This window comes from Priapulus caudatus, unplaced genomic scaffold (genome assembly GCF_000485595.1).
Source record: "Priapulus caudatus unplaced genomic scaffold, Priapulus_caudatus-5.0.1 Scaffold17, whole genome shotgun sequence".
In the NCBI taxonomy this organism is placed as follows: domain Eukaryota; kingdom Metazoa; phylum Priapulida; class Priapulimorpha; order Priapulimorphida; family Priapulidae; genus Priapulus; species Priapulus caudatus.
In genome coordinates, this window is record NW_014577078.1 from 1,547,721 (window position 1) to 1,558,421 (window position 10,701).

At 40.4% G+C, this 10,701-nt stretch overlaps 1 protein-coding gene across 1 annotated transcript in view; it reads left to right on the forward strand.

Annotated features, from left to right (window-relative positions):
- Positions 1–10,701, forward strand: part of LOC106810530 (mitogen-activated protein kinase kinase kinase 12-like) — a 39,897-nt gene that overhangs the window by 10,049 nt on the left and 19,147 nt on the right. Inside the window, exons 2-3 of the mRNA XM_014813913.1 lie at positions 6,709–6,790; positions 7,284–7,937. Coding sequence (XP_014669399.1) covers positions 7,777–7,937 — 161 coding nt within the window. The 5' untranslated portion in view covers positions 6,709–6,790; positions 7,284–7,776. The remainder of the gene's footprint in view (positions 1–6,708; positions 6,791–7,283; positions 7,938–10,701) is intronic.

Sequence of the window (10,701 nt, forward strand, 5' to 3'; positions counted from 1 at the left end):
GTTTGTAAAATCGGCACTCAGCGGACGGCCTTCGGAACTAACACCGCACACCTACCGATAAAATGTGAATTCATAACTAAACTCTACGATAAAATGTAAATGTCATGTGCACGGCACGGTTCACATTGGCTGTTTCAACTATTTTCGTAGACGATTTTCCTGAGTTCACAGCGCCACACCACCAAATCCTTGTCGGATTACACAAAAATCAGGCTTCAAAATAATCGGCTTCCAACAATCAAACATGTTTTGATTCTGGAACGTCACCGATTAAAATACATCGTAAAAGTAAATCGTTCTACAATATGAAGCGCACACACTACCCGGATATCGGCTGATTTCATCGCGTGAAAATCGGCTGTGTGTGCGACCCCCTTTAGGGGTTCGGACACCTTTCTCTCTTGCGCTGACTCGTTTGCCTGGGACTTGCAAACCAGTTGGTCGTGTTCGCGGCCGACTAGCCGCGGCTTTTAATGCACACTGTTAGTGTCTTGACACCATGTTTTGTGACAACAAAGGTGGGAGTCGAGGCAGCGCTGTTATTGCACGCGGCTTTTGGTTCTTTCTATTCATATCCTGTGCCAAGTGGAGCGTAAACATGTTGCACACGCTCTCATCTATGAGGGATATATATACCCATGAAAAATGTAGACCGTATTCATATTGCTGTTTTATAATAGTTGGTATTGGTATCCCTGCAAGGATGTTTTGAAGCCCTGTACTGTGCAGTGGGTATTACAGTGTATGATGTAGAGTGTAGCGGGTTTTGATATGTTTAGTCATGATTAAAGCGATTAGTTGTTAAAATCGCTCCATAATTTATCATGTGAAGTTTCTATGAAATAGCGAATGAAAACGAGAGACAATGAATCATTTCTTCATGCATACTTCATCTATGAGGGATATATATATACCCATGAAAAATGTAGACCGTATTCATATTGCTGTTTTATAATAGTTGGTATTGGTATCCCTGCAAAGGATGTTTGAAGCCCTGTACTGTGCAGTGGGTATTACAGTGTATGATGTAGAGTGTAGCGGGTTTTGATATGTTAGTCATGATTACAAGCGATTATTGTTTAAAATCTCGATAATTTATCATGAGAAGTTTCTATGAAATAGCGAATGAAAACGAGAGACAATGAACCATTTCTTCATGCATACTCCTATCGTGCTGGCCCAATATTCTGTTCTCACTGTGTCCTATATAATTTATTGCCTATAAATCGTGACCTCCAATAAGCTCTTCGTGTATTAATTTAAATATTTGATAGTCAATTAATAACCTGCTGATTGGGGATAGGGAATTCTGTGCAAGCCTTTTTTCAGCCGTGACTGTCGTGAATTCAGTGATCTCGCTTGCTGAATGCACAATTATTTTAATGGATCCATAAGTTATCTTAGATTGATAGCTTTATAGATGGCTTCAAAGAAGGTTTCAAAATGTCTGTTTTTACCGACATGTTTTACTTTTAGTGGCAAATATTATGGATTAGCAGTGCATATCATACTCCGTCGATCTGCGGTAATTTTTTGAAGTTGTAAAATTCATTCAGTTGTATTGGGGGAAATATAGAGGTTTGCCTTGCTTGGGTTCTGGTTCTTGGCTCCACGGAAACGTCAAAAACTGAACCTGCCCGTCATGGTTGTATATCAACCAAATGTGTGAATTTAATTCTTTACTGAATAATCCACTGTAGCTAGGGTTCAATGGTATCCATAAAAACTCATTGTTTTCATTTTTGGAACTGATCAAGTCTCTCACATGTTTTGGCGATATTTTTTAGGGTGTGCCTACGCGTCCGGTTACCAAACGCTCAGCTGCCAGGCTACACGTCCGGTCATATATTTCTTATGTGAACCCAACTATATTTTTTCAGTAAAAAACAATAAACAATAAATTTTTACCATAATATTACTTATAAATAATAATATTATTATTATATTATTAATAATATAGGTATTTTATCAAAAAAATGTGTTGTAACTTTTGAAGCAATAGTAAATCTAGTAAAACCAACGATTTGGAAGGGGGCGTGGCCTAATCGTGACGTGAATTTAGGAATCTGTGCAGAGCTTTGTAATGGATGACCGGACGCGTAGCCACTGCATATTTTTAGCTCGCCTTGACGTCGTCAAGATGAGCTATTGTCATGGGATGTCGTCCGTCGTACGTCCGTCCGTTCGTCTGTCCGTTCGTCAACATTTGGCTACGATCAACGATAACTTGAGAACCGTTTGACCCACATGTTTCAAATTGCATATATAGTTGTTACTTCTATGGGAGAGGTTTGGAAAGAACATCCTATTTTGGGGCATGCCAGTCGACCTACGTCCACTTTTTGGCAAAAATGGAAATGGCCATAAGTCAGTTCAAGTTCAACGGATTTTGCTCATTTCTAGTATGTGAATGAATAAGGACTGGCCCCAAAACATGTCACACGGGTTTTGATATTTTTTTTAATTATGCAAATTAGGTAGAATTTGGCAATTTCACTATGCATTTCAGTGTCTGCTTACGGTCAACGATAACTCAAGAACCGTTTGATCCTCATGTTTCAAATTGAATACAGTTGTTACTCCTATGCGAGAGATTTGAACTTTCTATTTTGGAGCACGCCAGTCGACTAACTTTCGAGCCACGCCCACCTTTTGGCAAAAATGAAAATGGCCATCTAAATTCATTCGATTTTGTTAAATTTTGGTATGTGAATGTGTAAGGCTAGCCCCAAAACAGTTGTTACTCCTATGGGAGAGATGACAACGTCCTATTACGTTTATTTCGTCTAACTGCTCAACAACTCTACAATCATACCTTATACGTGTAATATTGTGTTTTACTTTTAGATTCTTCGTTACAGTAATTTGACTGGAATATTTTATTGTTTTTATTTGCGCGATATTCGAAAACCGAAATGGCGATCATTTAGGCGTAGCGCCATCTCTTGTCAAGGTTTCAGACTTTAAGATCTTTGCATCAAAACTTATGCATGCATATATCATTATCAAGATTCAAGAGTATATAATGGGAGATATATGCTATATAATTGGAGTTCTCCCATATATACTCTTGCTTTATATATATTCCCCCTCCCTCTTCTATCACATCCAAGGTGAGCTACAGTGGCATTGACAGTTTCATTCAAGAATATATTTGGTCATCTCTGTTGATATACAAGCTTTCTCCGTGTCACGCAAACATTGACTCACAGTAATGTGATTGTGGGGAAAGTGATTTGGGGATTGTGTTTTTTCAGTTGTCTGCCAAGTTTGCGATACAAAAGCATTGGCTAGTGCCATATGCTCATAGCTGTCTTTCATTGTGTTTACATCTGATTAGCTCTGCAGGGTGCGAAACTAACGGGAGTCCGGAGTCAAATACGCCCTGATTTACTGTCGGACTCTCTGATTTGACATATGCAGGAGTCCGTGTGACTCCCTGAAAATTCTGCCATATACTAACTAGTTCATTCCGGAGCACGGCCTCATGGAATTACCGTATTTTTTCAGCAAATGTCCAAAGAAAATTTGGCAGACGTGCAACCGCATGAATCTTCAAAATAAGCACATGCATTATTGTTAATATCTTTAATTTTGAACTTTAGACTGCGGACTCCCTCATTTTGCCGCGGACTACCTCTTTTTGAGGACAGGGAGTTGGAATCCCTTGTTCAAAAGTTAATTTCTACCCCTGGCTCTGGGTTGTTATATCGCTCAGTGCTCGCTGTGTTAATTAATTTGGCTGGTTGTTTTGCAATAACTGAAAAGCCTCCATCTGATAACAAGAGTGCAAGACCTCTACGGTATAAAGTTATTGATTTCGAGCAAAAAATGAAGGTAGTTTTATGATGTCGTCGATGGCACGTGACCTCTGGCTCACTCAGAAAAATATTACAGAATAAACGGGATCCCATTCTATTGCACATGTTCCAGGTTAATGGGTTGTCTGTCGATGCTAGTGTAGGGTTTGCATTTATAGCTGATTAGCTGTGTCATAGAGCTATGTCTTAATTATGCATCTCCAGTTCCTGGTCTTTATTCAATATTGCATGTCTTCCTAATGTGACTTCCAGAGTCCTGGTGGCGTTTTTCCAGTGTATGCTGTAGCGGTTATTGATGTGAGGATGCTTGTACTCGCGCATGGAAGATATTGATGGACGATAAAAATGTTCTCTTATGGTACAGTCATCTTTACTTTTGCCAAATTCCCCCATAATGTCCCCCACCAGACACATACCACATAAACGTTGATGATACGACATATGCTAAAGATCTCTGATATACGTCAGCTTGAGAATGGTTGAAAGTTTATTGTTTGATGTCTTTGTTATTCTCCACATTGGCTTCTGATCTGTATCGTAGGACTGCCTCGAAATTCACGTGAACGAGTAGATGTGTACGAGTTACATGAAAAATTAAGGAATAACCCATCCTCCATGCACTGCTGACTGCAAAGGGGTAAACAATGAAACAAAGACATAATATATTATCAGCGAATTCTGATGTTGACACCGACGTTGACACAATTGGTTTGATATTTTCCAATTTAATCAAACCTAGTATAAATATCTTTATAAATGGCATTTATTAGTTAGCTTATTAGCCTACCACAAAATTGGACAACATGTTAATAGATATTTAATTAGTAATAAACTATGTTGTTAATAATGTTATATGCTGCTGCTTCTATGATTTTTGTTCTATCCACATACTCATCGTGCATGCATCTCTACACCTGGCTATGCCAAACACGCCAACTCACGCGTTTACGCGAACACGCGCCCACACCGCAGGACTCTATGCGTTGCTGAAATCTCAACATGAAACTAAGCTTTCAGGGCCCTCATTTGTAAATCAATCGATACTGCGGCAGCCATTGCCTTCTTTGTTATTGACGTACTTCTTCCTTATATGGGAATCCCTTGCCGCTTGCCATTCTCAGAAGGGTTCATTGATTACTTGCTGTTGCTACTGCTATTGCTGCATTTGCTGCTGCTGTGCTGCAGCTCGGTGTAGATGCGGTATACTGGTGGGTGGAGTGGGTGGCCAGTGCGGCTCAACCACTGTTTGATAATGATCAGTCTAAGCTGCATGGGGTTGAACCGGGCGCTATAGGCACATTATGCGCATGTGTGTGATGATCAAGGATTGAAGCACAATAACGTATATTATAACAAGGACACAGTCAAAATTTTATAGTACTGTGTCACGCAAGTAACACACTACGAAATAGGTGTGTGTGTGCGTGCGTGCGTGCGTGCGCGCGCGTGCGTGTGTTCTTAAAAATAGCCATATACATCAAAAACGAATGATTTATTACATAAAAATGTCTTGTATGGTAGCCCAAATGTGTATTACATTCTTCACTAAAGGCTGGTGCAATGAATGGTAACATCCCAGTTGGCCTACTCCCATTTCACCTACTCCCATTTCTTCTACTCTCAGAATGGGCAATATTCCCATTTCACCTACTCCCGTTTAGTCTACTCTCAGAATGGGTAATAGTGCTATTTCGTCGTAGTATTGATATTACAACAAATACCAGGAGAAATTAGTGTGGATGCCACTCCGTTTAGTCTATGTATGCTAATCCAAACCATATATTACATTTATAAATGATTATTTAGTGGACAAACTGATGGTAGACAAAATTGGAATAATGTGGCTTTTTAGTGTAGACGAATTGGGAGTAGGCCAACTGGGGGTTTTGCTATAGACGAAATGGGAATTTTGCCGTAGGTATATATACTATTATATAGTAGGCCATCCGGGCATAAACCCAATGAATATCACTAGCTTTTGTTATTTCTCCGATAGCCCAGGATGTTATAGCTGGGCAAAATGATAGCCATTTCGGCCACCGTAATCCTGCAAGTGTGTGAGTGCGTTAGAGTTGACGCAGATGATCGGCAGGTCTCGATGTGGGTTTGTTCGGGGTGTTTTGAGCAAGAACCCAATTTCATAAGCACCATGATAATGTTATAATGGCCTCTTTTAACAGTCTGTTTGCTCACAGTACAAGCCTCTTAATTGTTCACTAGTAGAGGTATAATGACCATTTGATATATATGTATTAATATATTTAGCCAGTAGTAAACTATGAAAGTAATAATATATATATATATATACACACACAATAAGCCAGTTCGCAGTTAGCCAAGGGGTTGTGTGACGTCATAGGTCACCGGGTCATTTGTGACAAAAATAGATGAAATCTCGAGTGCGGCGTGCGCTCTCGATTCAGTACGTATATGTACATGTATTCTGTGTACGTGTACACGCACGCATATGTACGTGCGCACGCACGCAGCACGTGTACGTGCACACTCACGCACGCACGCACGCACGTGTACATGCACACGCGAAGACTGTACATAGCATTACAAGGACACAGATGCATGCGTATGTGTACTGTGCGGTCGAAATACGAACTATTTTGCACAAATGACCTGACCCGGAAGAATTTGTGGCAAAGTTCGCGCATGCGCAGACTGTAACTACGAACTGGCTTATTCATGTAAAATCGTCAAATGGAAATCGTTGGACGCATGTAAAAGGCTCTGTGCAATTCTGGTTAGTGGGGGTCATTTTCCCGATTGAAGGTATGATACCCCGAATGTATTTGCCGAGTGTTTGTGACTGTTGTAGGGGTAAAATTTGTTGTTTTTTGGCATCTAGATCTCATCTTATTTAATTGTTTTTTTACAGTGTGTTGGTAACCAAGCAACGATTGGAGGGAGAAAACCGAAAAAGGAATCAATTACTGGTAGTGCTTGTGCTGGAGGCAGTGGTTAGTTGATCTCATAGATGTTCGCCAAACCTGTTTTGTAAAGACGTGGTTTAAATTCTCTAAAGGAGTAAGCGCAGTACTCGTAGCAGTCTCAGATGTGTAGGCTTTTGGGTTGATCAATACATGCAGTTTTCATGAATCAAGTCGGTTGTTATCTAGGATATACAGCCAGCGTGCCACGATCAATACTAGTGTGGGCGTGTATGTACGTTTAGGATTGCAGTAACGTTGCTGGCTAGTTTGCTGCTGTGAAGCCATATATACGGTCTGAGAGGTCACTCTGTGTACATACTAAGACGACTGTATTTAGCAAATTAAGTCTAGGGCATTGCTAGGGATAACTAGAAAGTCACACATTATAGTAGCATAGGGAGAAGCCATGTGACTCTTTGGATACTAACCATTCGGTAACATCAGAACAAGTGCTTTCTCATTCGGCATAGAACCAATCTTATATAGCTGCAGTCAACCAGCTTTCATTTCTCCCCTGTAGGTGGAGCTGCAGGCAGTCGAGATGAACTGGAAATGCCAGATAGAGTGAGCATGAGCATTTATTGCTACACTCAGCAAACCACTCTGCAAACTGCACAGTGTGCGTCACTGTCAGAAAACACCATGTAAACGGCGAGAGAAACTTGGAAACGTGAGACTCATTCACAGTGGCTAAAAGTGCGCCGGTACACACACATTGTCTGCCGCACACACAAATGCAGGCACGCGCGTGGAAGGAAAAGATGGTGCATTAAATCCCCGCTGAAACCGGCTGTCACACGAATGCTATCGGAAAGCGTGCATTACGGGAAAACACCTGTAAACTGTTGCTGTAATCTGCACCCCGAGAACTATCTTCATCGCCGGTAGATAGACTGTAAGCATTATTGCCTCGCCGGACGCCGGTATCGCTCGTCTTAAAGCTGGATTGTAGTCGGCTGTGCTACAAGCTCTTGCAACTGTACACGGGTAGGCGCCTGTCTCTGGAGCACCCGATGCACACCGATCCTATCAAGAACAAGGAGAAGCGTAGCAGCATGGCGGGAGCAGCGATGATCGAAGCGCCGCAGCGAGATGAGCCGATCAACAGCAGGAATAGCCCGTCCGCACTCAACATACTCTCGAATAGCACTGACGCCGAGGATTTTGCGAACAGGTAGGCATCGGATTTTCATTCCTGTACGAGTTGGCATCTGTATGTTGGTCATTATGTATGGGGTTGTAGTGGCTTGCAGTGCGTGTTTACAGTGGGTATAGGTGTGTTTAGTGCATGCATGGGTGCAGGTTATGCCCTTCAGGATCGGGCGCATGCCATGGCCTTCATGTGTGCGTGCGTGCGTGAGTGAGTGCATATATATGTGCATCCCACGTCGTAATCCTATGCCCACTGCTGTATGGCTGTGCTGTGCTGTGCCTTGTGCATAGGTACGTACAACATTATGCATTTAGTGCATACAGTGCATTATATGCACTAATGTGTGCATGAATGCGGTTTCGTGCGTGTATGTATGATACATTTACATGGCACACGTATGGTGTACCATAAGGCCAAAACAAAATATAGGTGTGCATGGTTACGGTTTCCCGACCGACCCTATTTATTCCCAGCGACCCTAAACATTTTAATTGTCAATTTTCTTTAAAGTCACACAAAAAAATAAAAAAAAAAATTATAAAAAAATATGAATTGGACAGTTCCTGCTTCAAAAGGTACAACGCACATCCTTCGGACATCATGGTTCGTAAATAAAATATTTCAAGAAAATAAAATGTTTCCCCTATAGCTACCTACCCTATTTTTTTTCGGCATGTAACGGTAACCACACATATATTTGTTTTGGCCTAAGGTACGCAGTTGACATGTGATCCATACATAGCAATAGCACACGTTTGGATTAACATGCATGTGTCTGTGCATTATGCATACATCCCACATGTGTATGCATTCATGCATGGTACAACGTGAATGCATAACGTGACACGCGTGTGTGTGCTGTTGCTAGAGTTACTACACATCTGGGGTTTGGGGAAACTCAGATTATCCCGGTTTTCATGGCCCCCTGCCCAGTCCTGGTCGGAAAATGAAACTTTGCTCCATTGTTCTAGCTTTCAGTCAGTACAGTAGAGTAATAAAAGATTCGTTTATTTGTGCTAAACAAATTCATGATACAAAAATTAACTTTATCTATACCAGTGTGATGTTGGATCCACCTTACACATGCATTAAAAATTACAAGAATGTGGAGAGAGTGTTTTAAATAAGCAGATTAGTGTTTAGGTAAATCTAGGATGCATTTCGTTGGATACATTGTTGGTATAATATGATATAGGCCTACCAACAATGGAACCAACGAAATGTGTCGTAAATTTACCATTATGTTGATGCATTTACTTCCATCAGCATCCTTTCAGTGTTTACATAGTTATATTGAGTTAGCACAGTCTATATCTGCATGGCAATAGTAAAGGGCATTTGTTGCTGTTTTACATACTTATGCATAAGATGAAACTTAAAGGCAGTGACAGGTTACACACCTGCCGTGGGGCCCGTTCCCAGAAACAAAATAAGTCTTAACATTAGCGTTAAAATTAATTTTTTTCTCATAGACAGTTAAGAGAAACATGGTAAAGTTTCGAGTTTCCTATACGCAGTGTATAGAGAGGTCTGGTCTATGAGAAAAAGTTTATATGCTTGTCTAGGGTAATTTCGGTTCTGACAACAGGCCCTGGTTTTACAGTGAAACACCATGGTAACCTTAGCTGTGCTGCCTCACCTAAGTGTATTGTGTTGTAATATCCTGTGTGTCTACTAATCAACCTAGTACAAATCTTCATGCTTGGATTCACGAAGATGAGAACTTTTTTTTCTAAAATTTCTGGTCCATGAAAAGTTTTTGGAAAGTTCTCTCTAAAATTAACAATTTTGTGTACCATATCTTCCAATGGCACTTTTTATTATATAAATGAAAGATGAAAACCTTATTAAATTCATGTCTCGAAAAGAAGGAATGGGCTTTGATGAGAATATTTGTGAATGCAAGGGGTCTGTAAAGAAGGGGCGGTGTAAGCGTACACGGATGCATACCTTTTACGGTGCAACACATTATTAGTATATTTAGTGTAGTTTTATATTTGGCTTGCGAAATTTAAAAAAAAATGTTAGAAAGAATGTGAACATTCTAACGAATCTAAACGAGGTTTTCCTTAGTTTGTTGATGAATGTGAAACACATGCTAACGTTGTCTAGAGGCACTTTATGGCTATTCATTCGGTTTAAGTAATAGATAATAACTTAGAATTCGATAGAATATAAAAGTGTGGGTTTCCTGCTCGGACCATAAAATTGGATGCTCCTTGCATGTACCTCACGTATACTAGAAATGCACCCAAATGCAGTATTGGGCATATAGACAATATTGTGCAACGTTTGTCTCTAAAGGGGGAGCAGAATAAGTGTATGAATTATTCCATTGTTGTTCAGCTGATCTCAAATATGTCTCGGCCATGTTATGCGAATGTGCTATGCTGCTACATACGCCTACACATGTCAGCAGTGCTGCTGCCACCAACATTGTAATTGTATCCCCCGAACGAAGTTCGTGGGGATACTATGGGTTTTTGTCATCGGCGCGCCGCCGCCGCCGCACAGATTTCCTTGTGAACGCTCTTACCGGCTGCAGTTCTTCTCGGATCATCTTCAAATTTTGCATGAAGGTGTGTTATCGTAAAGCGAAGACGCCAATCGTTTTTGGTGTGGGCGGAGTCATCGTTGCCATGGTAACAACATTTTTTGTCGAAATATTGTAGAACCTGTAACTTCTGCACTTTTTACCCGATTGTCATAATATTTATATTTGTATTAAAATTTATATTTAAATTTATATTAAAATTTAAATTTAAAAATAAAATAAAAATTTAAT